General features: G+C 53.1%; 9 protein-coding genes across 9 annotated transcripts; 4 read left to right on the top strand and 5 right to left on the bottom strand.

Annotated features, from left to right (window-relative positions):
* Positions 1–11: 11 nt before the first annotated feature.
* HD553DRAFT_308062 (alpha amylase) lies at positions 12–3,047 on the bottom strand. The gene is made up of 15 exons (XM_046179498.1): positions 2,891–3,047; positions 2,780–2,812; positions 2,599–2,710; positions 2,514–2,537; positions 2,363–2,451; positions 2,129–2,302; positions 1,846–1,986; positions 1,548–1,695; positions 1,456–1,481; positions 1,330–1,398; positions 1,109–1,257; positions 925–1,046; positions 767–851; positions 611–698; positions 12–547 (listed from the first exon to the last, which is right to left on the bottom strand). The coding sequence occupies exons 1-15, from the start codon at positions 2,978–2,980 to the stop codon at positions 89–91; spliced, it is 1,809 nt and encodes a 602-aa protein (XP_046038140.1). The 5' UTR covers positions 2,981–3,047; the 3' UTR covers positions 12–88.
* Positions 3,048–3,235: 188 nt separating this feature from the next.
* Positions 3,236–5,942, bottom strand: HD553DRAFT_308060 (RIO1 family-domain-containing protein). Its single transcript, XM_046179497.1, has 4 exons — positions 5,584–5,942; positions 4,326–5,487; positions 3,518–4,250; positions 3,236–3,436 (listed from the first exon to the last, which is right to left on the bottom strand). Exons 1-4 carry the CDS (start codon positions 5,846–5,848, stop codon positions 3,332–3,334), a joined length of 2,265 nt encoding a protein of 754 aa, XP_046038139.1. The 5' UTR covers positions 5,849–5,942; the 3' UTR covers positions 3,236–3,331.
* A 495-nt stretch (positions 5,943–6,437) lies between these two features.
* On the top strand, positions 6,438–8,882 carry HD553DRAFT_196665 (ATP dependent RNA helicase). Its single transcript, XM_046177065.1, has 3 exons — positions 6,438–6,583; positions 6,675–7,054; positions 7,133–8,882. Exons 1-3 carry the CDS (start codon positions 6,523–6,525, stop codon positions 8,639–8,641), a joined length of 1,950 nt encoding a protein of 649 aa, XP_046038138.1. The 5' UTR covers positions 6,438–6,522; the 3' UTR covers positions 8,642–8,882.
* Positions 8,883–9,678: 796 nt separating this feature from the next.
* HD553DRAFT_196689 (uncharacterized protein) lies at positions 9,679–12,670 on the top strand. The gene is made up of 6 exons (XM_046177066.1): positions 9,679–10,020; positions 10,084–11,043; positions 11,103–11,548; positions 11,608–11,716; positions 11,779–12,033; positions 12,095–12,670. Exons 1-6 carry the CDS (start codon positions 9,978–9,980, stop codon positions 12,487–12,489), a joined length of 2,208 nt encoding a protein of 735 aa, XP_046038137.1. The 5' UTR covers positions 9,679–9,977; the 3' UTR covers positions 12,490–12,670.
* A 104-nt stretch (positions 12,671–12,774) lies between these two features.
* On the top strand, positions 12,775–17,577 carry HD553DRAFT_340560 (uncharacterized protein; the record flags this gene model as incomplete). Its single annotated transcript, XM_046182565.1, has 27 exons — positions 12,775–12,987; positions 13,053–13,467; positions 13,801–13,834; positions 13,894–14,384; positions 14,457–14,644; positions 14,708–14,721; positions 14,788–14,896; positions 14,972–14,997; positions 15,060–15,147; positions 15,210–15,287; positions 15,348–15,393; positions 15,450–15,484; positions 15,548–15,728; positions 15,795–15,981; positions 16,038–16,099; positions 16,155–16,276; positions 16,339–16,397; positions 16,457–16,512; positions 16,568–16,592; positions 16,667–16,685; positions 16,751–16,762; positions 16,821–16,844; positions 16,904–16,925; positions 16,988–17,106; positions 17,172–17,227; positions 17,293–17,489; positions 17,549–17,577. 27 exons carry the CDS (start codon positions 12,775–12,777, stop codon positions 17,575–17,577), a joined length of 2,907 nt encoding a protein of 968 aa, XP_046038136.1.
* A 220-nt stretch (positions 17,578–17,797) lies between these two features.
* Positions 17,798–19,568, bottom strand: HD553DRAFT_269644 (uncharacterized protein; the record flags this gene model as incomplete). The annotated part of the gene is made up of 9 exons (XM_046177625.1): positions 17,798–17,882; positions 17,943–18,152; positions 18,216–18,253; positions 18,322–18,356; positions 18,538–18,641; positions 18,705–18,728; positions 18,791–18,873; positions 18,945–19,096; positions 19,154–19,568. The coding sequence occupies 9 exons, from the start codon at positions 19,566–19,568 to the stop codon at positions 17,798–17,800; spliced, it is 1,146 nt and encodes a 381-aa protein (XP_046038135.1).
* A 69-nt stretch (positions 19,569–19,637) lies between these two features.
* HD553DRAFT_308021 (uncharacterized protein) lies at positions 19,638–22,031 on the bottom strand. Its single transcript, XM_046179496.1, has 10 exons — positions 21,872–22,031; positions 21,691–21,804; positions 21,399–21,631; positions 20,974–21,324; positions 20,807–20,910; positions 20,420–20,739; positions 20,281–20,356; positions 20,164–20,211; positions 20,075–20,087; positions 19,638–20,008 (listed from the first exon to the last, which is right to left on the bottom strand). Exons 1-10 carry the CDS (start codon positions 21,888–21,890, stop codon positions 19,904–19,906), a joined length of 1,383 nt encoding a protein of 460 aa, XP_046038134.1. The 5' UTR covers positions 21,891–22,031; the 3' UTR covers positions 19,638–19,903.
* Positions 22,032–22,215: 184 nt separating this feature from the next.
* On the top strand, positions 22,216–23,219 carry HD553DRAFT_196325 (uncharacterized protein). The gene is made up of 6 exons (XM_046177064.1): positions 22,216–22,337; positions 22,413–22,424; positions 22,518–22,590; positions 22,727–22,757; positions 22,826–22,853; positions 22,929–23,219. The coding sequence occupies exons 1-6, from the start codon at positions 22,248–22,250 to the stop codon at positions 23,028–23,030; spliced, it is 336 nt and encodes a 111-aa protein (XP_046038133.1). The 5' UTR covers positions 22,216–22,247; the 3' UTR covers positions 23,031–23,219.
* Positions 23,220–24,815: 1,596 nt separating this feature from the next.
* On the bottom strand, positions 24,816–25,851 carry HD553DRAFT_269847 (coenzyme Q biosynthesis protein Coq4-domain-containing protein; the record flags this gene model as incomplete). The annotated part of the gene is made up of 2 exons (XM_046177635.1): positions 24,816–25,492; positions 25,566–25,851. 2 exons carry the CDS (start codon positions 25,849–25,851, stop codon positions 24,816–24,818), a joined length of 963 nt encoding a protein of 320 aa, XP_046038132.1.
* Positions 25,852–27,057: the final 1,206 nt, after the last annotated feature.

Raw genomic sequence — 27,057 nt, 5'->3', positions numbered from 1 at the left:
TAGCATAAGAACGCGAATGGGGACAAGATCACCTCAAAACTGTCCATTGCCAAGTCAAGCGCAAACAACGCATGTCGCGTTCTCATCCTCACAAGTGGAAGAGTAAACCCTCGTAAGGTCGAAGGGTGATGGAACCCCCTTCAATTTGGGGCTGTGCGTAGTTCTCGGTCGCTTCGTAGCTCCCGATGATGCACTGAGCCTTGTCGGCGTTCTTCACCTCTTCAGGGACCTCGTAGGCGACATTCCGCTCTCGGAAGTTCAGGATAACCAGGACGCTCTCCTCCTCGTCGGTAGTACCCGCCTTGATGATAGTACGAGTGTACGCAAAAATATCTTCGTGAAGCGCAGAGAGCAATTCGAATCGCCCATACACCAAGACTTCCATCTCTTTCCTGAGCGCGATCAGCCGCTTGTACCAATGGAAGACGCTGGTCTTGTCGCCGACTTGATCTGCGGCGTTGCAGACCTGGTGGTCAGGAGATGGCAGCATCCAAGGCCGGGCCTTGCCCTTGTAGGTTCCGAAGCCGGCAGCGGGACCGCTTGACCACTGAAGTCAAACACCTTGATTCAGCTCAGCCGAAGAGGCAACAACGTAACAGAGTCGACTTGCCTGCATGGGGGATCGAGCGTGGTCTCGGCCTCGACTCAAAGCATATTTGACTTCCTGTTCGACATCGGATCCACCTCGGGCACGGATTCTTTCCAGATTGATGTCGAGGAGAGGATCAGCCAAGGGTAAAATTCAATAAATCGTTCTTGAACTGACTCTGCAACTCGGTTGATGGTTTGGACATCCTTGTACTCCTCCTCGGGGTATTCGTCGGGTAGATTGATTTGGCCGATCTCTTGCCCTGCGAAAGGTCGGAAACATACCTGTCAGGTCGCAACTCGGCTTTGACTTTTCAGTTAGATCTCCCCGCCCACCTTGGTACACGTAGGTGGTCCCAAACGAAGTCATCTCCATGAGACCCAACATCTTCGACGACAACCAACGGAATTCAGAGCTGTCATTGGTCCATCTCGAAGTGCTTCTGCATTGATCGTGGCTACCAAAGCGAATTCCATGCGCTTAGATGCATGAGCGTGTTCGCAAGCGGAGATCACTTACTTCTCCAGATAGAACGCGGCCCAACCACCTTCATACAGGCCTACAGCCCAGTCCGCGATGATCTTCTTGACCTCCCACAATTCCCATTTCCGAGGCTTGTGCGTCTCGCCGCGTGAATGGTCCAGGTCCACAAGGCTGAACTCAAACACCTGTTGTTTCCATCAGCAGAAAAATCAGCCTTTCGTTTTGAGCATAGATTCCAGCTCAATATCTTGATATACCATCTGCAACTCGCCGCGGTCCTCGTGAACGTACTCCATGACGGTCTTGGCGTCCTTGGTACACGGCATCTACCGGATTAGCAGTATCAGCAGCGAATCTGAATTCAGGTTTCCTGCTTGATCTACCTCGCCAACGTTCATCATGTCGTATTCTACGAGGGTATATGCGAGAATGCTCAGTCCTGGAACGGTGGGCGAATCCTTCAGCTACCACTCACTGCTGATGACCTTCTCGTTCATTTCCTTCAGGTAGTCATGCATCTTGGGTCCGTTCGTCATCAGGTGACCTGCTCGCTGCCATTTCAAGTCAGGCCGGATGACCTCGGCATCCGGGAAGTCGAGGTGCTTCGAAATCATGTTGATAACCTGCCTCGACGGGAGGTAAGATTGTCAATAGGGGACTTCGATCCACCTATGCGTGTGCCGTTAACTCACATCCATCTAGAAGCCAAACACGAAGCAGTCGTCCATTATGAGCGGCTTGTAGCTAACCAATACGCTCAATCCTAGACTCACTCTGAACCCGTCGACACCTTGATCAAGCCAGAAAGACATCGTTTCCCAAACAAATTCGCGGACCTTGGGGTTTTCCCAGTTCAAATCGGGTTGTTCGGGACAAAAGTAGTGAAGATAGTACTCTTGCGATGGTTCGTGCCACTGTTGTTTGAAGCGACGGGCTCGATCAGCTCAGCAGAGACAAGGTTGCCATACCGCGTTTACTGACCTCCCAGACCGACTACAGCGAGGGCGAACATAGTTAGTTAGTGAGACACTCTCATCCACTCGTTGGCCAACCCACCCCTCCAAACGCTGCGCCCCAGTTGTTGGGCGGCACACGTTCACCATGCTCATTGACGGTTCCCTTCTTCCAGATGTACCAATCACGCTTCGAGCCCTCTTCCGATGTGGATCCAGGTGTGGCAGCAGCAGATTCGATGAACTGGGGAGCTTGGTCGCTTGTATGGTTGACGACCTGAAAAGCGGTATTCATCAGCTCGATCCGGTCTGTTCCGGAATTCCAGGCGGGACTTGCCAGATCTAACAACAGCTTCATGCCTCGTTTGTGCAATTCAGAGACGAGATCGGTAAGGTCCGCATTGGTTCCGTATCGAGGGTCGATCTCTGCACGTAGCCAGATTCATTCAGTGTAATCTCGGGATATCGATATCTTGAGTGCCACTCACTCTTGTAGTTGGAGATGTCGTAGCCTACGAGAAGGCGACAAGGGGTCAGAACCACTCACAACATTATGCGCCTTAACAAACCTACCCATGTCAACAAGCGGCGACTCGAACACGGGACTGAGCCAGACGACATCGATACCGAGGTCCTTCAAATAGTCCAGCTTGGAAATGATGCCTTGCAGATCACCAATCCCGTCCTGTCCGTCATCGTCAAGCGCATGTCAGTGGACGAAGTCGGTTGGCCCGGTCACCGAGGCATCGCTTACCCCGTTGGAATCGCAGAAGCTCGCAGGGTAGATCTATGGAGCGATTAAAGGTGAAGAATCAAAATCATCAATGTCTCGAGTCCTTGGATCCCTGACGAACGAAGAGCTTACCTGGTAGACGACCGCGGATTTCCACCACTTGGTCGTGTGTGGCCTGGTGACGATCTTGCCGGGCGAGTGTTGACCGGTAGCGATGGGCATTGCGCAAGATGTCTGTATGTGTCTCTTGGGTTCTGGTGATGTATGGCAGGATATCTCGAATCAAATCTCGCTGTAGTCTGGTCTCAAAGATCGTTCCAAGATCCTCTCGCCTCTTCGCTTTTATGATGTTCAGTCAGTCGCGAGCGTTCGTCGACGAACATTGACCGATGTTGCGCCGCCGAAGTTGGCCCGGAGGAAGCGCCTTCTCCACATCAAAGGAGAACGCCACGCGGGGAAGCCCGACCTCGGCCGTCGATCACATGTAGCACAATCGTTATTCAGCATCATTGCAAAGACCTCAGCGAAGCCTCCGTATTGTACATGGACGCTTCCTGGAATCAACCACGTCCCCTATTTACTATGCGCGGTCTGCTTGATCCGGCGTGCCTTCTCGGCCTTGGGCATCTTGGTCTGCCGCTTCTCTCGCTTTTCCTCTTTGAGCGCCTTCTTCCTCTCCTATCAAGCAGCGACCGAGGGCAAGATGAGGGACCGTAAGCTGCTACTCTAGCGATATCGAGTTACGTTCTCGCCACTTACCTTCTTTGCGTCCTTATCCTCGTGACGGAATCCTCGAGGTCGCTTCTCCTTATCGTCGTCATCGTCCTCGTCCCCATCTTCCTCTTCACTATCTTCGTCATCCTGCTCGTCTTCCCACTTGACGCCTCCTTTTTTACCATCGTCGGCGGTCGTATCGGCCCCTGTCTTCAAGGCCGACTTCGGTCGACCCGTCATGCCCGAAGAACCGTTCGTACCCGTCACGCCGGTAAGACCGGCGTAGATCAAGTCGTCCCCCTTGCCCGCTGCGATCACATCGATATCACGTTCTGGATCGTAAACCTCTCCAAGATTCCGAGGAATGTACGAGGACATGAACACGGCCTCGTCCGTCTCCTTCCTCCCTGCTTCCTGCTGTGCTGCATCCTGTGCCGCCGTTGTTGTAAGGCCGGACGAGCTGTCCAGCCTGTCGTCCTTGAGTCCGACGCCGGATTCTAGCCATTCTCTGGCGACCTCCTTGAGCACATCCTCGGTCTCCTCATCCTCGCCTATCGACCCTTGCTTGTTTCCATCATCGTCGAACCGGTCAAGTCGATCCCCTGTCACGAAATCGAACGTTCCCCTGATCCCTAGCGTACGGATATCGCCTCCTGAACGTCTCTTGAAGAATTCGTCGACGTTCTTGATATCGTGCCGCAGGAAATCGAAAGCCGATGGATGATCGTGCTCGACCGATTGGGAGACGTCGATGATGTACAGGTGCGCATCGTGGTATCTAAAGAAGCAGTATGTTCTCTCTTCAGTGTTCCTGAATATCAGCAACATTGCGAAATCTCTTGCAACGACTCACAAGATATTGTACTCGCTCAGATCCGTATGTACCAAGCGACACCTCCTGAACATCCACCTCATGGCACCCAACAACTCGGCATAGAGCTCTCTCAGCTCTTCCAAATCTACATCGGCGTCCTTTAGCCGTTTACTGGCGCGCGAAGATTCCGCCTCGTCTTGATCCCCTGCTTGTCCCTTGCCATTCTTCAGCATGTCGCTCGAATCGTCCTCGTGCACGTCATCGTCACCCGAACGCGGCTGGGATGCGATGAGCACCTGTCCACCCTGTTCCTCGATCGACGGCGCTGAACCCAGGAATTCCATGACCAGCACGTTCTCCCTGACATCAACCACCCTCGGGCACCTCACCCCACCCTCATACAACCTCCTCAGGTTTCTCAATTCCTTTTCCGCCCAGACCTTGACCATCTTTCTCGGATTTGCCACTTTGGTATAAGCGTTCCTGAACCGATGTTCACCTTGAATGTATTGACTGCGTGACTTGAAGCTGAGGATGGAAGTCTTGTAGATCTTGAGGGCCAGGTCTTTGGGGTATGGTTTGGGATAAGATTTCCCCTCTCCGATCTCTTCCGGTGAGTTTTCTGGGCCGGGAGCGAAATACACATTGGCTTCTTTCCCTGTAGAGACGCATCCCTGGACACCACCAACGAGTCCCCTTCGGATGAGCGAGACCAGTACGGCCCGTGTTCGGGAGTCGAGGACTTGTTCGACCGTCGCTCGGTCGGCTTTGTCTTTCTGGTTGGCGGAAAGTGAGAAATGTTTGGGTGCAGAGGGAACCCCACCGAGTAAACCTGGGTTGGAAGGGATCCCGCCTGAATGGGCAGGTTTTCGTTTTATCGAGGGCGTTTGAGTGTGGTTGTTCACTCCCTCGCCTGAACTAGGTCCTGCCACCTGTTCCTCTTCACCACGTTCCTCCCTCTGTCTCTGTAAACGCCTCTCCACCGCCCTCCTCTGCCTCGGCGTCAAGCCCTTCCCGATCCCACTTCCCTCTTCGTCCTCTTCTACCCCAGCGCCTCCTCTTCGGACGTTTCGCGCTGGAAGGGGCATGTCGGCCTCGGTATCGGCTTCTCCCTTGATCCCCTGGGTTCCGTTACGTGTGGTAGGGAGGGTGGAGAGGACTTTTTGATGTTGCCTCATTCGGTTGTAGAGTTTGGTAAAGTCTGAAGATGGAAACGAAGTTGGTTATCAGTTTTGCGAGTCAGCAGGAGCTATTGCTGATCGGGTCGGGCACCCCGAAATTGTGGCGAGAGACTGACCACCATCCGCCACTTCCCAATCCTCATCCTCGATGTTCAGATCTTCCACTCCAAGTTCGGCTAGATAAGCATCCTCCTCCTCGCTATCCAACTCATACTGCTGCAGGTACTCGTCATCCTCATCCTCGTCTTCGTCGTTGTACAGCTCGTCGTTTTGCTGAGTAGCGGCGAGCCTCTGAATCTCTTGTTGCACCTGTACGGCGTCGACGTTGTCTGACGGGGTGTCTTGTGTTGGGTCGTCGATGCGCGCTGTTGTTGACGACATGATGCAGAGTTATGACAGCAATTCCTGTGCAGTGTATGCAGTTTGTATTGAACTGTAGCTGTAGCTAAAATAGGCCTTTCTCTCTGGATTCAGGGGTAGCTATCGTGAGGCGATCCTACGAATTATTTGACCTCGAGGTGGAGGTCACCCCATCTCATCGCAGTTGTCGGCAACTTTCACGTGAGACTCGACTTGCACGAGGTCTCGGTCGACCACGCTACCGATGACGGCATCGCTTTGGTTGTGGCGCTCCTCCCCCTTTGATGATGCGATGATGATCCCGCGCGCGCCCCCGCCCCGCATGGAATTTTTCCACCCAGAGGGCTAGGAGAGGCGACGCGCTCTGGACGCATGGACGCAAGGATATAACTTTTGATCATCCTTGCATTCTTGCCTTCCCCCCCTTGTTCGCCTGCCGATACCTTCCTTCCCTATAGACAACCTTGTCAATCCCCCAACACTACACACGTACACACACTCGACTTTCTTTTCTCAGTTCGATAATCACACGTTCGTTTTCTATAAATCTATAGACGACGACTTTTGGAGAATCTTTCGGAAAAGAAAAAGGAACACACGACCGCGACCTTTACGAGCTCGCACGACCTAGATCATCAAAAGGACAAATCCCCAATCTCTACACAAAAATAACAATCACTCAAAAACAGCTAGCTATGACTGCTCCTATCAACAACGATCCCCAGAACGGCGCTGCCGGCCTCGAGAGGAAGCTCGGTAAGTCGCACTCGTCCGCACGCTATCGCCACCGTTCCCGTCTGCGTCGAGCGAGCCTTGCTGACAGTTCTCATTGCTGCTTCCTTCGCAGGCAACATGTCGATTAACGGAGGTGCTCCCGCTTCCGGTCTCAACCCCTCTCGACCCGCTTACGTTCCTCCTCACATGCGAGGATCCGCCCCTTCCCGAGCCCCCTCGCTTGCTCCTCCCGTCTCCCCCGCTCCCGGTGGCAACGACTTCCACTCGGCTCCTCGAGGACCCCCCGGTGGTGGGTTCTCCCGAGGAGGATTCGGAGGTGGTCGAGGTGGTGCCTCGATGGGCGCTCCTCGTGGAGGCTTCTCTTCCGGAGGTGGAAGCGAAAGGATTCCCGACGGCTTCGGAGCTTGGAGGGATGGAAAGCATATCCTCGGAAACAGGCACGCTAGGATGGAGAAGGAATTGTACGGAGAAGAGGGCGATGGTGCTCATCAGGTGAGTCCAGATGTCAAGTGTTTCCAAAATCTGATTGTCGCCTGGTATTGACGATCGTGACACCCTGTGCGCCCGCAGTCTACCGGTCTCAACTTTGACCGATACGCCGACATCCCCGTCGAGGCCACCGGTCAAGGTGTTCCCGACCCCGTCACCGAGTTTACCAACCCTCCCCTCGACCCGGTCTTGCTCGAGAACATCAAGTCGGCTCGATACACCACCCCTACCCCGGTTCAAAAGTACTCGATCCCTATCGTCGCCAACATGCGAGACTTGATGGCCTGTGCCCAAACCGGTTCCGGAAAGACCGGTGGTTTCCTCTTCCCCGTCTTGTCGGAGATGTTCACCAACGGACCCGCTCCCAAGCCTGTCGAGGACCACGGCAACTCGTTCTCGTCCTACTCGCGTGGACGAAAGCAGTACCCCACCGCCTTGATCCTCGCCCCGACCCGAGAGCTCGTCTCCCAGATCTACGAAGAGTCCCGAAGGTTCACCTACCGATCTTGGGTTCGTGCCGCCGTTGTTTACGGTGGTGCCGAGATCGGCAACCAGCTTCGTCAGATCGAGCGTGGTTGTGACTTGCTCGCCGCTACCCCCGGTCGTCTCGTCGACCTGATGGACCGAGGCAAGATCTCGTTGGCCAACATCAAGTACCTCGTCCTGGACGAGGCCGACCGAATGTTGGACATGGGTTTCGAGCCCCAGATCAGGACCATCATCGAGCAGAGCGACATGCCCGGCGTCCACGACAGGCAGACTTTGATGTTCTCCGCCACCTTCCCCCGGGAGATTCAGGTCCTCGCCAAGTCGTTCTTGAAGGAATACGTCTTCCTCTCTGTTGGACGAGTCGGTTCGACCTCGGAGAACATCAAGCAGAACGTCGAGTACGTCGACGATCAAGATAAGCGATCCTTGTTGCTCGACGTCCTCAACGCCGAGCCCGCCGGAGGTCTCGTCCTGGTCTTTGTCGAGACCAAGCGTATGGCCGACATGCTCTGCGACTTCTTGTGCGACCAGAGGTTCCCCGCTACCTCGATTCACGGAGACAGGACTCAACGTGAACGTGAACACGCCTTGTCTATGTTCAAGTCTGGTCGAGCCCCTATCCTCGTCGCCACCGCCGTCGCCGCTCGTGGTCTCGATATCCCCAACGTTATGCACGTCATCCTGTACGACTTGCCCAACGACATCTCCGAGTACACCCACCGAATCGGTCGTACCGGACGTGCCGGAAACACCGGTACCTCGACCGCCTTCTTCAACAGGGGCAACAGCAACATCGGACGTGACCTTGTCGACCTATTAAAGGAGGCCAACCAAGAGGTTCCTACCTGGTTAGTTGACGTTTCTGTCGAGAACCGAGGAGGATACGGTGGCAGGTCGACTGGTCGTGGTCGAGGGGGTGGTGGACGAGGCTACGGTGGTGGTCGGGACGTCAGGTCCGGAGGCGGTGGTGGCGGATTCGCCGCTCCTAGCAGGAATGGAGGCGGCGGCGGTGGTGGTGCCAGCTTTGGAGGTGGCGGTGGCGGCTACGGTGGGGGTTACGGAGGCGGAGCTGCCGGCGGTGGCTCCAGCAACTGGTGGTAGACTCTCGAGTCCCACACCCGCTCGCCAGGATCGGAGGCTCCTTTCCTTCCTGGCTCCTATCGTCTCCCATCTGCTGCCACTCTGTTTAAAAACAAAAACCCAACCAAAAACATTTTCCGCTCCATCTCTCTCGACTCTCGACTGGTAGCTCGGTCAAACGCCACTAGCTTTACCCCTTTCTCTCCTCCCTCTTTTTACGACAAGAATTGGTTCCGATGCATGGGACAACAATACTCGAAGGATCACGAACCATACGGACATTATTGACGACAAACTCGACGACGACAAGACTCTTTCTCAGCTTTATTCTGCGAGATCATCTCGAACTATAATAATAATTCACGGATTGGAAACGCGCGTCTCGCATTGCATTGTTCCTGCTACTGGGCTGGAAAGGATATCGGCGGGGGAAACGAAAACCCTCTCGCTCAACTCTCAATCCTCACCGGCCTCGCTCATGGGAACCTTTTAACGACCGTCTATGACCTGCTTGTCACGAAACGACAATCAAAACAAAGAAAACCAACAAAAACCACATATACACACGCACGCGCACTACGCTGCGTGCGCATTCTCGGCTTGTGACGAACAAACAACTATAGACGGTTTTTACTCTGCGGTGCGACGAAGCAATACGAACCCAATCGACGCGTTATTATCGACACTCGAAAACGTCGACGGCGAACTTTTTACCCCTTGTCCGACTGAACATGTCCATGGATGGCGAACTTTCGGCTCTTTCTCTTCTTTATGGCCCAACGCATTCATCCTATGCGTTGCTCCTGTGGCGAAAGGGACACTTGCAGGATGGGAACCACTTTGTTGCGGTATTCCCCCTCAACCTCCCTTCGTCAACAAGAGGGACGGCTCGTTCTTTCCAACCTTTCCATCCATCTAGAGCATACAGGCGCGCTATCGAGCTGCTATTGTCGTTTATATATATCCACACTGTACTCTCTGCCAATCGATATTATGGCCTTGATCGCTTTGTCTCGTTCTCTGTCAACGCTCTGATCGTTCATCGTTTCTACATCAATTTGACTTGGCCGATTACGCTCGGAGCCGAGATCGGTGGCACGCGATGACGAATTTCTTGGTCGAGAATCACCCGCAAGTCTGGCGGTACCGATGAACCAACTACGCAACCACCTTTGATCCTAGGGCTACACCTAGAACTACTGCCACAGAATCGAGTCAAATTCGAGTCATTCTCGTCACTGATTGCCAGATTGTAGAGGCCAGCAAGTCACCACATATATAGGAATCGGGCTCGGTAGAGGAACGTCGAACGAACTGCTGCAATTGCCTGTGCATAAGCACAACAAACCGTATCAACATGCCTGGAAGAAAAGTGCCGGCTAGCAATAAGGCTAAGAAGGGTAGGTTCATGACCTGCTCCTGTGATCTTTCCAAATGCTCATATGGGATATCCTTCAACACAGCCCAGCTGCAGGAGAAGCGCTCGGTGAAACGAGGAGAACTTACGCTTGCTGCCAACTTTGCCAAGAAGAATACTGGAGTCAAAGATCACCTATCGAGATCGCTTCGCGATGCCACTATTGACCCCGATGCTCGTCAGAAGGCTCGAGAGTTGCAGTCTCGCTTCAAATTCTTGTCGGTATCTCCTGAATACCAGGCACACACGCAAAAGATCGCATTCGAGCGACCGTTGGAGCGACCGATTCCTACCGAGTTGATGCTGTATCGATCTGCCATCGACCGAGAGCAGACTCCCGAGAAGCGCGAGCGAGCGAGACAGTTGGACGACCGACTCAATTGTCCTCGAAGGCCCAAGTGGAAGTACGGGGTGACGAAAAAGGAGTTGGAGAAGAACGAGGAAGGGAACTTTGCAAAATGGCTGCAGTCTGTCGAGGATGTGCAGCAAGACTACTCCTGCCTGGACGAGGAAGACGAAAGCTCGGCGGACGAAGATGAAGCCAAGACTATCTTAGTGCGAGAAGAAGCACCGCTCGAGATCAGGTCGCCATCAGTCTTTGAGAGGAACCTGCAAGTATGGCGTCAACTCTGGCGGGTCGGCGAGCAGTCCAACGTGATACTCGTCCTGATGGACATACGATGTCCACCTGTCCACTTTCCTGCCTCATTGAGAGCCTACCTGAGGGATCTGGTCGGACTTCCAGATGACCGAGTGAACGTCATGACCGATGCACAGTCACAAGGTCGCGGAAAGAAGCCCAAATTCGCCCAATCCGGTCGCAAAAAGGTAGTCCTGGTTCTCACCAAGGCGGATCTAGTCGAGGCGGAGCGACAGCAAGAATGGGTCGACTGGTGCAAGAGATGGTGGCTTTATGGTAACAATCCACCGGCGCCAGCCGAACCATCAGCCGAGGTCGAGGAGGTACCAGAAGTTGTCTGTGTAGAGAGCTATCAGAGGGAAGCCGGTAAATCGGGTTCTGGCAGCTGGCGGCGGAATTTGAGCTGAATATGTTTCCCTTTCCAGCCGATGTCAAGCGCTCGAGGCATATACCTCACATCCCAGAATCATCACTCGATGCTCTGATCTCTGCTATCAAGCGCGCCCACGCTAGTCTGTTGCAACCGCCCGAGTCCCTTGCGGGGGATTCGGAAAAGGTTTCCCGGTGGACTCGTGATTGCCACACTCGTATCAAGCCAGAGATAGAATGGGAGCAATTGTATCAGCCTGGGGATGTCCAACAACGGCCCTTGCCGCCGATCGACGACGCTGCGCAAGAAGAACCTTCGAGCGATATCGAGGAGACAAGACCGGAGTCGGACAGTCAGGAAGGCGAGGAAGGCCGTCAAACGCCGCGACTGGCGACTTGCCTTACTGTCGGTTTAATTGGACAGCCTAACAATGGGAAATCGTCGCTCTTGAACGCCTTGCTAGGCCGATCAAGAGTGCGGGCATCGAAAACCCCTGGAAAGGTACGAGCTTGATTTTCCTCCACATCGAAATGGTACTGATCTACATTTGTATGACGTAGACCAAACACTTCCAATCGATCTACTGGACGTCGGACGTGCTCATCGTCGATTGCCCCGGACTGGTCTTTCCTTCTTTGACAAGTGTCGAGGTACAGGTCATGTCGGGAGGTAAGTAGTGCTTGGCTCAAAGACTTTCCCGCTGGCTAATTTCGTAATGTACTGCCTTGCAGTCCTACCGATCTCGCAGATCCCTTCCATCCCCGCCTGCATGTACCACTGCAGCCGCTTACTTCCGATCGAGACCGTCTTACGTATTCCGACTCCCCAGCGATGGGGTGAAGAGCTTGCAGAGCATGAAGCGAGGGAGAGCAAGAAGACGTATCGTGCTGGACTGGGAGGACCGGCGGCGGAGAGGGATCGAGGTTATATTCCGCATTGGACTACTGGGGATATCATGCAGGGATGGGCTAGCCATCGAGGTTACGGTATGTTCAAAAAGGAAACTAGTATTTCTGGCGCCTACTTATCGATAACCGTCAATTATAGTCACCGCTAAGGCTGGGCGGCCCGATACGAACCGGGCAGGCAACGAGATTCTGCGAATGATCGCAGAGGGCAAGATACCTTGGCGTTTCCTCTCGCAGGATGTCAAGGCCAGCACGATCGATTCGGTCAATGGTGTGTGGGTCGACATTGCTGTGACCAATCTGACGGACGATCATAGCGAAGTCGAGGAGGCTGGAGATGAAGAGCTGAGCGAGGTCGATAGTTATGAGAAACAGGCGACAACGAAGCCTGACGCCACTCCGTCTGAATCGGAGGACAGCGGATCCGAAGAGGAAGCGCTTGCGCCACAAGCAAAGTCGGGCGGCATGTTTGGAGCTTTGACCATCGATGAGCCAGGTTCAGCATCAAATAGCGACGAGGAGGATGATGAGTAACGATGACACTTTATAGAGTCATTCCGGTGGTATGTAACTAGGTTGACCTGATGCATATAGCCTCAGATTCGCATTCGAACCTGCGAACCTTCGTTTGACTTTGACTCGGGTATGGCCCATGTGATCTCGATAACGGAAGCAATTTATTCGATTGACCCCCCTCAGGCCTCGGTCGGCGCCGGTCAAGTTTGTACAAGAAGGGTTCATGATATCGACACGACGACGTTCTGCATATTCCTTCTGCCATTCCTACAGCCACTCTTGCCTACATTATTGACATCAGACATGTGTGGCGGTGAACAATACCCTTCTGCCCATTCACCTTTGGAGATGGACGACGACGATATCGAAGTACAGGAGCACGACGAGAGCCCATTCGATTCTCCTCCGACTTCGCCGGACCTCGACGGTAGTGGCTCTAGCACTCCCAATCCTATCCCTATTCGTGCTAGGCAGTCTCCCAGCTTCAACTATCACGAGCTTCAGAAACTGAAGGCGGTGAGTGTTGTGAGGACTGGGCAGGAACTGATCGGATTGCTCACTGGCTGTCCGCACATTTGCAGCAAGATGGCGTTTTCCTCTCCCACCACTGGTCTCGACACCATTCCACCTCCGGGTCCCAGCAGTCCGACAGCACTTTGCGACAGTCAGGCAGCCTTTCCGGATCGCTAGTGCTGCCTGAAGCTGCTATTCCTGAGGAGAGGACCGGCAATGAAACTGGCAACAAAGCGAGGAAAAGCTTCGGCGGTGCCAACCTCGGAATGACCAGCAACATCGATCTACTTGAGGAACGCAGCGAACGGGATCTCGTTACTGGCCATCTTAACGGTAACGGCGTCTATGAGCCTCGAGGAGTCGATGCGGTGGAAAAAGAGCTGGCGAGCGGTTTGGAGAAATCGGCCATTTCTGAGGGATCCAGCCGACCTCGGTCTGGCACAGGCGATGCTCGGGTTCAAGAGGCACAACAAAAAGCGGCTGGTGAGTGTCATGAAAGAATCCTACTCGAAATATCCATGGTTGCAGCTCGGCCGAGCAGAACCAGCTATCTTCCTTTCGGAGTTCGAGCTACCTCGTCTTCCTTTCTCGTCTCTTCTGAGGAGCCTACGAGCGTTTTGATCAGCGAAAGTATAAATACGGCGTGAGGCTTCTCACCCCTCAAGAGGCATGCGCATCGACAACTGGAGAATAATCATCGACTCTGCCATTGCTACATCCCTGGATCCATGCGCATTCTCGAAGATCCCCGAATTACTGCTACTGGCCTGCCCTCGCAACTGTTGCTGATCGAGGTTGGTTACAATGCCTTTTCAGAGAGTGGAATCGCTACAGAGCTGGAAGGCCTATAGTAAGCCGTCAGCAAACATTCAAAGCTTGACAAACGCTCATGCCTGTCTCCGTTCTTAGTGGGCGATTCTCGAGATGTCTCGACTTGAGGGACAAGTACATGGAGATATCCTTGCAGCGTCTCGGAGACAACCCAAGAGACCACGATGGAACGTTCGCCGGTTTCAACCCTCCTCACAAGGCTGATGTCAACGGCTTGCGCCCGGACGTCGACCCTTACAATGCCGATGAGAGACCAGAGGGAGTAGAGTCCAAGCGCTGGAACATCTATCCATCTCCTCCTCCTCGTCACTGGCACTGGAAGGCGCCTGGCCAAACCCCAGGCGAAGGCGGTGAAGGATACGACGAGAGTCAGAGGGGTCCTGATGGCCAGATCAAGGGGGTACCGGTCGACACTTACGCTCAAGAAAAGGCTAAAGCTAGGGAAACCAATGGTAGCGAGGGCTTCGATATGGCGGACTGTGAGATCCCTGGTGCCGACAACCGAGGTTGGGCTTTCGAGATGGACGAGTCTGGTGTTTATCAGATCTACGAGAAGCTCGAGGAGAAGCGTGAGTGTCGTGGCCAATTCCCTCGGTCACCGCTGTTTGTAACCCTGGAGTTGGGTGTCTCTCTCTTCGTAGCGGAAGACAGGAAGCGACTGTTCCGCAACGTGACTCTGCGGGAGTACTACACGGATTTGGATTACGTTCTTAACGTCTGTTCGGACGGGCCGGCAAAGAGCTTCGCTTTCCGCCGGCTGAAGTATCTCCAGTCCAAATGGTCCCTGTATACATTGCTCAATGAATACCAGGAGATTGCGGACGTCAAGGTGAATTGAGACGTTGTATTCACTTTGTCATTGGACATGCTGATATTGATGACACTACGACAGGCGGTTCCTCATCGGTAAGTAAATACCCTCGGAGAATTCTTGGTCAAGACCAACCGGCTGATCTACCTGTACCCCTTCAGAGACTTTTACAATGTCCGTAAGGTCGACACCCATGTTCACCATTCGGCGAGCATGAACCAGAAGCACTTGTTGCGCTTCATCAAGAGTAAGATGAAGCACTCTCCCAAGGTCAGTTTGCCCGGGGGGAAACTAAAGTCTTCGAGTACACGCAGAACGCCTTGCTCATCACTTCTTCTTATACAGGACACTGTCATCTTCCGAGACGGCAAGTAAGTCGGCCCCTTTCGATTGAGCATTTTCCGGCGGGCTCCCCTGATCATCCTTGGTTCAGATACCTGTCTCTTGAAGAAGTATTCCAGAGTCTCAACTTGACGGCATACGATCTGTCCATCGATACTTTGGATATGCATGCCCATCAAGTGAGACAGACACCTGGCTCCTTCGCTCCAAGTGGCAAGTGCTGACTAGCCTGTCTCCTCAGGAATTCCACCGGTTCGACAAATTTAACGATCGCTACAACCCCACCGGGTCAAGTCGATTGAGGGAGATCTTCTTGAAGGTCAGCGCGGTCGATGATCTGCGAAGCGATGGAGCTGATGATCGAAAGCACTGCACATAGACTGACAACTACCTCGGGGGACGATACTTGGCAGAGCTCACCCGAGGTATGTTAGTGGCAGGCATGAAAACAGTACAAGTCCTGATACTTGATCCTACACAGAGGTCATTGCGGATACCGAACAAAGCAAGTACCAAGTAAGTACCTGCTTGTTGAGCTTCTGGTAGAATCGTTACCATCAAAGCTGACAACCTTTCCAGAATGTGGAATGGCGATTGAGCATATACGGCCGCAACATCAACGAGTGGGACAAACTGGCGAAATGGGTGGTGAAACACAAGCTATTCTCGCACAATCTGAGATGGCTCATCCAGATACCTAGACTGTACGAAGTGTTCAAGGGCGCCAAGCAGATCGACAACTTCCAGGACATCATTCGAAGTAAGCCTGCTACCTTTTTCAAGGTGGTATCGTAACTGACGTTAGAGGCCCGAATGCTTGTACCAGATGTATTCCAGCCGTTGTTTGAGGTCACGAAAGATCCGTCTTCGCATCCCGAATTGCACGTCTTCCTTCAGAGGGTTGTAGGCTTCGATAGCGTTGACGATGAATCCAAACCCGAGAGGCGTCTCTTCCGCAAGTTCCCTGTCGCCGGGACCTGGAACACCGCTCAAGGCCCTCCTTACAGCTACTGGTTAGTTTACACTGCCTCAATCTTATACGCGCACCTGACTGATGATATCTGCTCAGGATCTACTACATGTACGCCAACATGGCTTCCCTGAACGCTTGGAGGCGGGCGAGAGGCTTCAGTACGTCCAGCCGCTTGCAACGGTCTGTGCCGGGGCTGATCAGGTTTCGATCCAGATACGTTCGTCTTGAGACCTCACTGCGGTGAAGCCGGAGATCCCGACCACTTGTCTTCTGGATTCCTCGCCGCCCATTCTATCTCGCACGGAATTTTGCTGCGAAAGGTGCCAGCCCTGCAGGTAAGTTCATCGGTATTCCAGAAAGTTCGAAACGGCTCGCTGAAGCACGATGTGCCGAGCAGTACCTGTTCTACTTGAAGCAGATCGGTCTTGCCATGAGTCCTCTTTCGAACAACGCTCTGTGAGCATTCAGGTAATAGATCGATTACTCTTGCCCGTCCTTACCGCTCTGTACCACAGCTTTTTGACATACGAGAGAAACCCCTTCAAGGACTTCTTCCGTACCGGTCTCAACGGTGAGAGACGATGCCTTTCGACCATGCCTTACTTTGCTCACACTCTCGTTGACAGTCTCTCTCTCAACTGATGACCCCTTGTATGCCATCTCGATTTCTTTATCCGTGAGAGTCACTGATGTCCTGGTTCTTGCTCTCTATCCTGTCTTTCCAGGCAGTTCCACTTGACCAAGGTATGTTATCGTGCTTATGAAGACTTCCACGATCAGGAACTGATCTTTGCTTATGTCGCCCACAGGAACCTCTCATGGTTGGTTTATCAAGGCTGCATTCAAGGTGCTTTTCACTAACTATACATTCCATTCCAGGAAGAATACTCTGTAGCGGCCCAGGTAAGTTGGACCGAACCACCTAGTATCTATTTGCCACGAATCTGAAGCGAGCTCCACAGATCTACAAATTCACGCCAGCTGGTACGACGCGATTTTGAATGTCCTCTCTGCTGCTCTTGTCTGACCACTCCTCACCATTTTAGACATGTGCGAACTCGCCCGAAACTCGGTCTTGCAAAGTGGCTGGGAAATGCAGGTCAAGAAACACTGGTTGGGCAACAAGTGGTATCTACCGGGTGTAGCTGGAAACGATATCGACAAGGTGGGTCCTGGGTCCTGAGTCGTATCCGGCGGTGATGGATACGTCGCTCAAGGCCGTCATTGCAGACAAACGTGCCCAATATCCGTCTCGGCTACAGACATGCCGCCCTTCTGGAAGAGCTGTGAGTCGACAACAGTCATTTCCTGGCTGAACCTCATTCTGATCTGGAGCGCCACTGCCCAACAGGACTTTGATCAAGAGCAATGGTCGCGCAGCGCCAAACCCCTCGGATAGCATGACCAAGGTCAACAGACAGACTGCCAGCGTTCCAATCACCGCCAAAGGCTATCAAGTGATGTCTGACGAAGCAGTCGGTGCTGCTGCCATGAATGGTTCTCCAAACACCATGTTCCCGAAGATTCCGGTTCCTCCTGCCGAAGTGAGTATGCGCAGTGCCGTCTCATCCGCTAAGACAAAATCCTGATACTAACACCGGCTGAAGGTCGGGATGGGAATTTCGGCATTGGATGAGCGTTCGCGCAATCAACTTGCTACTTCGCCGACCGCTAAAAGGGTATAGTATCTGTGTTCGGCACCTGGAGATTGGGTACGATATGTATGCAGAACATGCGGTATCAAATTCGTCCTGGCTAAGCGCTCGGCGCCGGCAGAGCTATGGCATTGTTCAGACTGAACAGATTAGAACCTATCAGAATACCGCCTGCACTTCGGGAACCGCAGTCAATACACACTAGGTAATGAGGGGGCGAATGGCTCGGGCTGTATTGAGCAACCGTTCCATGAATCCAGGGTCCAACACCTCGGTGTCAAGGAAACTGATTGTGAGGTTTGATGATCAGCCTCGATATGCTTAGAGTAGAACCGGGGTAACGTACGTATGCACTGCTGCTACGCTTCTGAGTTTCAACAGCTCGATATCAGGGTGGTCTTTGGCCACGCCTCTTGGGGCCGTTTTTAATGCGTCTGAATGTCCGAAGACGTTCGACCTCTCGCCCGATTTCGGATCAAATTTGCCAAACTGTTTGCAAAACTCGGGCTCGCTCAGAATCTGCTTGAGCGGAGCAGAGTCTTGTTGTATTGAGTGTCTGATGCAAGCAAGCGATATCAGCCGAGGACTTCTCGTCATTCCATACTGATCTGGCACCGACCGGATGGATGCCAGCTCATTCTTGCCAGGCCCCCAGACCTGATAAGATAAAAGATATCAACAGTGTAAGCGAAAATCCGGCCTGAAGTCGACGGCTTTCGACTTACACCTCCAGCAAGGATCGATTTGTTCCTCGGTTGTACTACATCGTAAGTCAGTGCGTTGATTGCTTTCGGTTCCATTTCGCGTCGAACTCACTAGAGCTACGAGATACCGACGTGAGCGCCGCTTAGTAGCTGAAACTCTTCTGGCAGATGACCATACTCTATCAACTCACATAAAGTCTACCCAACCGCAAGTTCAGCCGGACCCATTCAGACTACCGTGCAAATTCCACTCACAACCAGCCCAAATCCCTTTACGACCGCTCCGAGAGAAGCTCGCGGAGAAATGTCGTTTGTATGCCGTTTTATCGTTTGAAAAGCGTCTAGGTGAGATTAGAGATTCGCTCAGCTATAGCGTCCATCATCGAGCAACGGTCCGTACATACACATCTCGATAAATCCGGTGTATACTGCAATGCAAAGTTTCTCTAATCAATTGCAGACCGCGTATGATCGTAAAGAGGTGACGTACAGGTCTTTCGGTGGTACCATCGGTAGCTCCGTATCGACCTGTCTCATTTTCGGAATAGCAGCCTGGACAAATGCCACCCATTCCTGCCAAAACAAGGCTCGTTAGTTACGGGACGACTTGACCACCACTAGCCACCATGACGATTCTAGCTTACCTTTTCAGCTAGTCTGTATGACGGCTCATGCAATTTGAACCATTCCCTATCGTTCTTTGCTGGATCTTGAAGATTGACCAAGAACTTGAAGGTGTTCCTAGATACCTGTCCTGGAGGTACGTGGCCTGTTTTAGGAGCCGGTATGATCTTGCCTGAAATCAAGGAGGATAAGCTTTCGGTCGCCTGAGGTGGTCGCACTGCATGCGCACCTGCAAAGACTTCGCCCTCTCCAAGCTCGACGCTATCATCATCGTCCTCGTCCTCATCTTGGGAGTAATCGATATCGTTTCCATTCCCCGAATCCGTCTTTCGTTTCTTCGTGGTCGACTTGGGCTTATCTTTGCGTTTGCTTGAGGCTGGACCTTTGATTCGTTTGACAGTGCCTTTCTTCCGAGACTTTGGCGCAGCATCTAGCTCATCGCTGTCCAGGTCTTCTCCCTCGATATCCTCTTCGCTACTGCTACTGGGCTGTGCGGCCTTTGCTTTCCTCTTCTTACTGGTCCGTGGTCTATCTTTCCCGGACTCATCTCCAGTAGATTCGTCAGACTTGTCCTCTTTGTATGACACTTTCGCTCGAGCTCTGCGGCTGCCGCTTGGCTGGTTTTGTGAGCTGGAAGGAGACATTGTACTTTATAGTGATGAGACGTTTCGTGTCACGAAATATAGACTAGGGAGGCATTCTTTTCTGATTCTACCTTAGTATCTTAGAGCTTGGAGCTTGATGGCCATTTAGTCGTTGAAGTTCAATCCGCGACGAGATCAATCGATCGAAGCCATTACGTCATCAACCGAAATCACCGATCTAAGAGTATGAACGAAGGAACGGACCAGGAGGCAGAAACCAAGAAAGTAACGCCGCCATGTGCTCATATGACTGTAATCCGTAGCCATTCTCTATCACGAGCCCAAAACAGTTAATAAACCTAGCCTAGCGATACCTAGTGCGAGTAGACTGATATCTATTTCTTCTTGTTGCTGGTAGAGTTCTTGGGCAGTTCCTTGACATAGGGAAGGAAATCGCGGCCTTGCATGTAAGGCTGCAAGACCGGGGGAATACGGAGACCCTGTTGAGAAAGGGTGATCAGCATCGGATAAGTTCGTAATGAACAGCCCGTTGAGTGTAGCCTTACCTCGGGAGTTTGCCTGTGCACAAGAGAGAAGTCGGAATTTGATGATGTGAGCTGGGGTTCTGCCAAAAAAGGTCTTTGGCCAGACTTACCAGTTCTCGACAACACAGCACAGCGCTCGTTCGGTGGCACACAGAGTTCTTCAGACAGCGACAAGCAAGTCAGTATACCGGCTCTGCCGTCTAGACTCAAATCTATGACACCCTTACCCGTTCAACATGTGGACGTATTCGATGGGCTTTCCAGCAGCACGGTCTCCATTTCGCACGTTCAAGCTTCGGGATTCTGCGTGCAAGACACCATATCAGACTGTGGTATCGACCCAAAACCTGATCCAAAACTACTCACGATAGTCGGTACAGTTGCTGCACGAGACCAACTCCTTGTACTCGCACTGCATAGGGAACCAGGCCTCGAGGTCGTACTTGATCGCAGCGGCATTGTTGAGCGCTCCAGAAACGATCTGAGAGATCCGGTAGGGGAGACCCAGCGATTGGTAGAACGCCTCCGAGTTCTCGAGCATGGTGTCAAGCATGGCAGGAGAGTCTTCGGGCTTGGTGATGCAAAATTGTTCGATCTTCTCGAACTGATGCACTCGGAAGATACCCCAGGTGTCCCTTCCGTGGGACCCGGCCTCCTTTCGGAAACAGGTCGAGTATCCGGCGTACCTGAGAGAGTTTACTAGACGTTAGGCGGAATTTTAGGAGCACAGCGAGCGCAATACCGTTTTCTCACTTGATCGGCAACTCCTTGGGCTCCATTCGCTCGTCGGCGTGCATGGCCGAGATGGGCTGCTCGGAAGTAGCGATGAGGTACTTATCATCCTCGTCTCCGCCGACCTATCGTTACCAGTCTTCTTGAGCTTCCGATATCTTTGCTGAGTCAAGCATTCCGAAACATACGTGGTAGAGCTCCTCATCGAATTGGTCCAGCTGAGCAGTCTTGGCCATCATATCCTTCCTCATCATGAACGGCGTCTGGATCTTCTTGTACCCTCGTTCCCTCAAGAATTGCAGCCCGTAGTTGATTAGGGCCTGGTTCAAGTCGAGACCATCGTTCGTCAAGAAGAAACCTCGGTGACCGGCAATCTTGGCACCTCGATCGGTGTCAAAGGCATCCAGTCGGGCGAGAACTTCGTGGTGGGAGATGATGTTGGGGGTAACGTCGGAAGGTCCGAGACCTTTTTGCTCCATATCCATGCCCTTGTGGTTGGGACCCTCGGGATGCCAGAGCTTGGTGATGGGATTCTCATCCTGATCATCACGTATAGCAGCAGATGAGTTACGGGACATTTAAGCGAGACCCCTCCTCACGCCGTGACTCTTACCTCGGTAGAGGAAACATGACAGTTCTTGTCAACGATATTTCCAATGGTAGCAGCCTTGGCGGTCATCTTCTTCTCCTCTTCAGCTGCCCTCTTCCCCATCTCGGCAAACTCCTTGTCGAGAGCGATCTTCTCCTTCAACAGGTCGTCGGCATCCTCCTTGGCCTTTTTCTTCTGGGTAATCTGCTTCTGCACGGCATTGGTCTTTTTCCTAATAGACTCTGCCTCGAATTGAACTAGTGTATGGGGAAGGGATGAGCCGGAGATCGCCTGGGTATGCTGGACGTGAGCTTACGGCTGGTCCAGCTCTTGTAAAGGTCGAGCACCTCGTCGACCAGCTCGACACTGGCTCCTCGCTTTCGCTGCGATTCCCTCACGATCTCGGGATTTCCTCCCTTGTTCGCTTGCACTGAAGTTTCTCGATATCGTGATATGAGCTCGTCGGATCATCATCACAGGTCGTCGACCAGACTCACAAAGGAGAAGATCAATCATTTTTTGTGCGGCTGTTCAGGAATAGCTGTTGAGTCGCTGCAAGACGGCTGCCTGTAGGTCAGACGCCGGAAGGCTTACAATATGTTACGCTTTTGTTCCAGACGAAGTCTTGTGCAGAGTGCCAACAGATCAGATCAGCAGTTGAAAGGGTTATCGAAAGTTGATTCCATTATTATCTTGACTCGAGGCAGCAGCAGATGCTCGAACTTCTCCTGCGCGCCAACCAAAGCGCGGGAAGCACCGGCCGGGCGAGTGCTTCGACCTCGACATGAACTCTACAATTCAAGCGACTGCTCCTCTCCATCGTGTACCATCTTCAGCACAACACATCCTCCGCTCAGTTTCAGTATATTCATCATGTCCGACATCGTCAGCGCTCCTTCTCCTATCCCGTCGCCCCCCGCTGCCGTCAGGTCGGTCGCCAGCGAAGACGTCGTCGCCAGGAAGGTCGGTTCACATTGGGCACTCGAATCCAGGCGTGAGGAAACCTGAGCTGACCTGAACCCTGACACTCGCCGATAGTTTGACGCCTGTGTACGTTCGGATATGCTTTCTACTGTGATCGGGGATCAGGCAACCCAGATTCTGGAGCTGAACGCTGACCTTTACGTCTACACATGTTCACAGCTCGCCGACTTTGTCGTCTCCTCGGGTATCGGATTCAGCGTCGGTGTCGTCGCCTCTGTACTGCTCTTCAGGCGTGAGTATCATGGAGAAGGTCCCTCTCATTGCTTTGGGCAAATCTGCCGAGCTCGAACAATGACGACGAAGAGGAAAGGAAATCGTGTCACGAATACGGTCGGCTGATTACTTTGCTTTCGTACTTTGTTCGATAGGAAGGGGCTGGCCCGTAGCTCTGTCGACAGGGTATGCCCATTCATGGCTCGGAAATATTCTCTGTGACTGATTCTTGGCCTGTCCTGCTTTCTGTTCAGGTTCGGTGCCGGTGTCGCTTACCAAAACGTTAGTCCCGTTGCGTCTGGCCGAACCTCCTCGCATTCGCTTACAACAACCCCCGTCGCCTTGATGATCTTTCAGTGCAACGCTTCTTTCAACCCTTACCTCCTTCCCGGCCACAAGGTCCTCTCCGCCGACGCCCAGCCGACCACCTCGGCTCTGACCCAGAAGAAGTTGGTCTAAGCTGATCTGCCACAATCGGAATTAGGCGGATGTTACGCTGCGTTGTAGGATCAAAAGGAATCGGACGGGGGAGATGTCCAGGCTCGGCCGAACTTTGCACGATAGAGAGGCTTGTGCATGTTTGGGCATTATATTCATATACATGGGATGTCTGTGGGCGACAGAGTCGTGAAGCATTACTCGTGGTCCAAACAGGCATGACTGCGCCTGAGCACCGGGCGTGCAGGAAGCTCTTCGCAAAGCCTGGATTGACATACCGCAGTTGGGGAGTGGCAAGCAATCATTTGAAGCGATGCGACCGCAGTCAACCCTGTTGTACTATACCATTAGGATGTCTTGCTTAAAGAGAGCGATAGGTGGCTGCGGTTCGTAACCCGCATGACCCTACCAAACAGCGTGAGGCACTATGGATGGACGGATGCACATCGAAACTCGGAAGATGACGATGCAGCTCGACACGGTGGTAGATCATCCAACAATCCAGATTTGATGTCGTTTCATGAGGGAGAGTTTGAGAACGTTGCGCATCGAGAGATCCACAACGTCTCGGACAGACGAGAAAGAAGACCGCTAATGTTCCCCAACACCTTGTTCTCCTTCCGTCCATCTCCATTCCGCTCCAAATTTCCTTCAGAATCCCTTTCCAACAGTTGCTTGCAGTCCGATGTGATCCATCCATCCGTGAAGAGGGCGGTGTCGCATGAAGCTGCGGCTTCGAGAGGCGGGGAAGAAAGGGGAATCCAGAGAGTTCCGTTGATGGTTTTCCGGAGAGAAGAGGAAGAGGAAACGAAGGGACGAGTTCTCTACTTCGACCTGGCCCTCATCTTTCTTCTCTTCCTTCTCAACCTCCTCCTAAAGAAGACAAAAGAGAGAGGGTAAAAAATGCGCTCTAGGAAGATGTCCTACAGCCTACGTACATTCTCTTTTTCGCCCACTTAGCTCTCACTGAAAGGAGGGAAATCGGGGTCAGCCGCTGTCTAGCAGGACGAAATCATGACGAGCTACTTACTCTTGAATCAACGAGTAACTTGAAAAGTTAAAGGTGGATTGTGTAAGATGTCTTTTGGCGAGAAAGGAAGGAAGGATATGTCTGCACGGATTGAGTTGTCGTCGACCAAGATGATCGATACTTTGAGGGAGTGCGACCTGGCACCGAGGGGATGCCAACTAGGCCAGAGACTTCTCGTTGAGGATGACGCTGCGGAAGCGGACTTGCGAAAAAGTGAATCTCCGTCGAAGAATCTTGTCGGTGTTAACGCGTCTTGTCCTTTTCCTTCCCATTTCTGAGATCTCAGAAAAATCCTCTCCCTAGGTGGCTGGCCTGCGAAAATCCCGCAGATGAGGACGGTCGACTCCAACCTCTCTCTCGGCTCGCCTTGCTGGTAGGAAGAATCTAAGGAGATGATACTGAGGTAGAGGTACCGCTTCCGGATGCTGATCATGAGGCGCATCCTCGCGTCACGTGACGTGTAAGCAGCACAGATGAACATGAATGACGTTTCACATGAAGGATGTTTCGGCTCGGTTGAGCGCCGTTTCTAGTTCACTCCCTCTTGTGAAAGCCATAGCGCACGCCAATCGTGATGTGACAGTCGCTTCGGTACACTCGCAATCGCAATCGATGAGAACAGTAGCGGTCGAGGTATTATGATCTTCGTTAAATGTCGTTTACGGTAATGGGACCGCTCACTAGCGGCGACCCTTACAGATTCGTTTTCGTGTCGTGAATTGTACTGCTTTATGCTGCCGGCGCCATCTTGCTTCTTGCCATGATCGACGCATCAATCACCAATCTTCCGGTTCATCCACCCATTCCCCCTGGACTCTCAAAGCCTTCTCCTTCTCCCGAACGAGTCTGTACGACTTCCATCGCCCGATAACGGCAGCGTCGTCCATCCGCTTGACGCCGAGCTCTTGTCGTAGATCGCCCAACCCTTGCTCCCATCGTTTCTCCCAATAGACTCCCACTAGCGGCCTCGATTGTGACCCTTGTCTTAACGCCCACGGCATCCAGTCTTCCCGCCACATGCTCCTCCTGGCAGACGACAATCTAAATGGTCCAAACGCCGAGGACAAGCCTGCGACGGGGAGCGACATGTTGGAAAGCTCCAGAACCTTGAGGGAGAGCTCATAAGCCAGCGTGGGCGGCAAAGAGAACAAGGTATGGTACAGGTCGTGTGTCTGTCGATAACGCGTCATCGTGTACGCGAGGACCGGAGAATCGATATGCACGACTTCGTGACGAGTATCCGGCGTGACGCCCCCTTCGATAAGCCATTCCACCCATTCTCGACCCAAGGTACCTCGTCGTAACGTCCGTAGGTAGTCCAAGTCGACAGTGTTGCTCGAAATTAGAGGCCGATCTTTCAAGATCTGCCTGCCTTCAGGTTCCGATCGCATAGAGGCATGCAATCGAGGCATAAAAGATTGAGATGAGGTCTCGGATAGCAAAGCCACGAGGTCTGTTTGCAGAACATGCATAAATTGATCAGTTAATAGCTGCAAAGCCAGAATAGACTCGATGTCTCTGCTCACCTCCCCGCGACGTGTCTGCCACACCGATGACCCCACTTCCCGCCGCCAAAAAGGCATTCTCAAACCAGTTCAGCGGTACGTGCCCTTCATAATTCTTGCTCGAGCGGTCCGTTAATCGGCTCCAGACAGGCTTGGCGTATTGATAAGCAGAGACGGCGGTACCAACCCTGCCAACATTTCTCAGGACAGCTGATCCAGCTCGGATCGCTGAGGTCGAGCGAAGCCGGGTCAGGCCGAGTCCCAGGGGAAGGAAGGCGGCCAAGCGGTCGACTCTATGGTCATCCATGCGAGGTGTGGTCATAGGAGACGAGTTCTGGCGAAGATTTGGTGTCCGGCGAGACGGGGTCTGCATTGTCGGTAGGCGGGAGGGTGTCGGTTGGCGAAGTCCAGTAACTCGAGCTCGTACGGGTGAACGGGCGACGGATGCGTCTGGAGGGGTTGGGCCGACCGGCTCGAGGGAGCGGATCTGCGGAGGCAGTGGTCGAGCACAGGTGGCTGGTTTCAGGTTCTTGATGGAATTCGCCTGAAGAGGCGTCTCATTAATAACGCTGGTGTGATCGAAACGGAGGATGGAATGAAAGTCGTTGTCCGAGAGAATAACCTCGGGTTCACCCCAAAAGGACACGTCAGGTCCGGGCGGAAGCAAAGGTCGTCGGGGAAGTTTGGTCGCGGAGGCTTTCGGGTCGTCGGGTGAGATTGTCATTGTTGTGACTGTAGCCGCCGACTTCGGTGTCTGTGAGATGGACGGAATCTTGGTTTCGACCTCTTCGATCATGGCGGCCAGGTCCCCTGCTGTCAGGCTTTCCGTGTCGTCTGGGTCAGTCGAGAGGGCTTGTCGAAGGTCGAAGTCACATGACTCTGAGCGAAGGTGAGGCAGTTCGGAGAATCTCTCGAGGCTGCTGCGAGGTGTGAGCTGTGCGCAAGAGGAAGGTGCGGTGGTCTGAGAAGAACAGGAGGATCGGAACGAAGCACAGCTCGTGGTCTTGCTCAGATCTTCATCCCAGGTTGTGTCACTGGCGAGACTGTCTTTTCGCTCCATGGCATGGGTGGGCAAGTTTGGAATATCGCCGACCTTGGTTCCCGGGTCTGAGCAGAATATGACACATCGATCAGTCGGCTGCCGCTATATTCACTATCAGGTTCTTGGTCTCGACCCACTGATTGCTAAATCGTTCAAGTCCTCCTCCTGATGCGTCTCCAGGCTGATCCTCAGGCCTCGGGCAGGAGGCAGAGGGAAATCCAACACGAATCTCGAGCTCTTCCTCCGCGCCTTTCCACTCAGACCCGCCTGTAATGTGGCTGCTGGAACCGAGACTCCCTCATCTAGTGACCCTACGAGATCCATGAACGCCCCGTTTTGTGGAAGACTGAGTTCTACAGAGGCTGTAGGAGCGGTAGGATCTAGGATCTCGCTCGTGCCGAAAGTGCTTGACCTATACCGTGCCATCTCAGGACTCTCCGTCGTAGTTCCCCATGCAGGCGTTGCGGAGCT

The sequence above is a fragment of the Filobasidium floriforme genome (assembly GCF_021052385.1).
Source record: "Filobasidium floriforme strain CBS 6241 chromosome Unknown HD553scaffold_6, whole genome shotgun sequence".
Lineage (NCBI taxonomy): Eukaryota > Fungi > Basidiomycota > Tremellomycetes > Filobasidiales > Filobasidiaceae > Filobasidium > Filobasidium floriforme.
The sequence above is the reverse complement of the archived record's forward strand: the minus strand, read 5'-3'. Positions and strand labels throughout refer to the sequence as shown.

Coding starts and splice junctions, on each gene's coding strand:
- HD553DRAFT_308062 (XM_046179498.1), bottom strand. CDS start 2,980: ATGCCCATCGCTACCGGTCAACACTCGCCCGGCAAGATCGTCACCAGG. Junction 1,399..1,455: donor ACATGATGAACGTTGGCGAG/GTAGATCAAGCA, acceptor CTAATCCGGTAG/ATGCCGTGTACCAAGGACGC. Junction 699..766: donor ACCATCAACCGAGTTGCAGA/GTCAGTTCAAGA, acceptor CAATCTGGAAAG/AATCCGTGCCCGAGGTGGAT.
- HD553DRAFT_308060 (XM_046179497.1), bottom strand. CDS start 5,848: ATGTCGTCAACAACAGCGCGCATCGACGACCCAACACAAGACACCCCG. Junction 4,251..4,325: donor CTGAGCGAGTACAATATCTT/GTGAGTCGTTGC, acceptor CTGCTTCTTTAG/ATACCACGATGCGCACCTGT. Junction 3,437..3,517: donor AGGATAAGGACGCAAAGAAG/GTAAGTGGCGAG, acceptor GCTGCTTGATAG/GAGAGGAAGAAGGCGCTCAA.
- HD553DRAFT_196665 (XM_046177065.1), top strand. CDS start 6,523: ATGACTGCTCCTATCAACAACGATCCCCAGAACGGCGCTGCCGGCCTC. Junction 6,584..6,674: donor CGGCCTCGAGAGGAAGCTCG/GTAAGTCGCACT, acceptor CTTCCTTCGCAG/GCAACATGTCGATTAACGGA. Junction 7,055..7,132: donor AGGGCGATGGTGCTCATCAG/GTGAGTCCAGAT, acceptor GTGCGCCCGCAG/TCTACCGGTCTCAACTTTGA.
- HD553DRAFT_196689 (XM_046177066.1), top strand. CDS start 9,978: ATGCCTGGAAGAAAAGTGCCGGCTAGCAATAAGGCTAAGAAGG. Junction 11,717..11,778: donor GGTACAGGTCATGTCGGGAG/GTAAGTAGTGCT, acceptor ACTGCCTTGCAG/TCCTACCGATCTCGCAGATC. Junction 12,034..12,094: donor GGCTAGCCATCGAGGTTACG/GTATGTTCAAAA, acceptor CGTCAATTATAG/TCACCGCTAAGGCTGGGCGG.
- HD553DRAFT_308021 (XM_046179496.1), bottom strand. Junction 21,325..21,398: donor GTCATGTTTCCTCTACCGAG/GTAAGAGTCACG, acceptor CGTGATGATCAG/GATGAGAATCCCATCACCAA. Junction 20,357..20,419: donor CAGCAACTGTACCGACTATC/GTGAGTAGTTTT, acceptor TCTTGCACGCAG/AATCCCGAAGCTTGAACGTG.
- HD553DRAFT_196325 (XM_046177064.1), top strand. CDS start 22,248: ATGTCCGACATCGTCAGCGCTCCTTCTCCTATCCCGTCGCCCCCCGCT. Junction 22,591..22,726: donor CTCTGTACTGCTCTTCAGGC/GTGAGTATCATG, acceptor TTTGTTCGATAG/GAAGGGGCTGGCCCGTAGCT. Junction 22,854..22,928: donor CCGGTGTCGCTTACCAAAAC/GTTAGTCCCGTT, acceptor ATGATCTTTCAG/TGCAACGCTTCTTTCAACCC.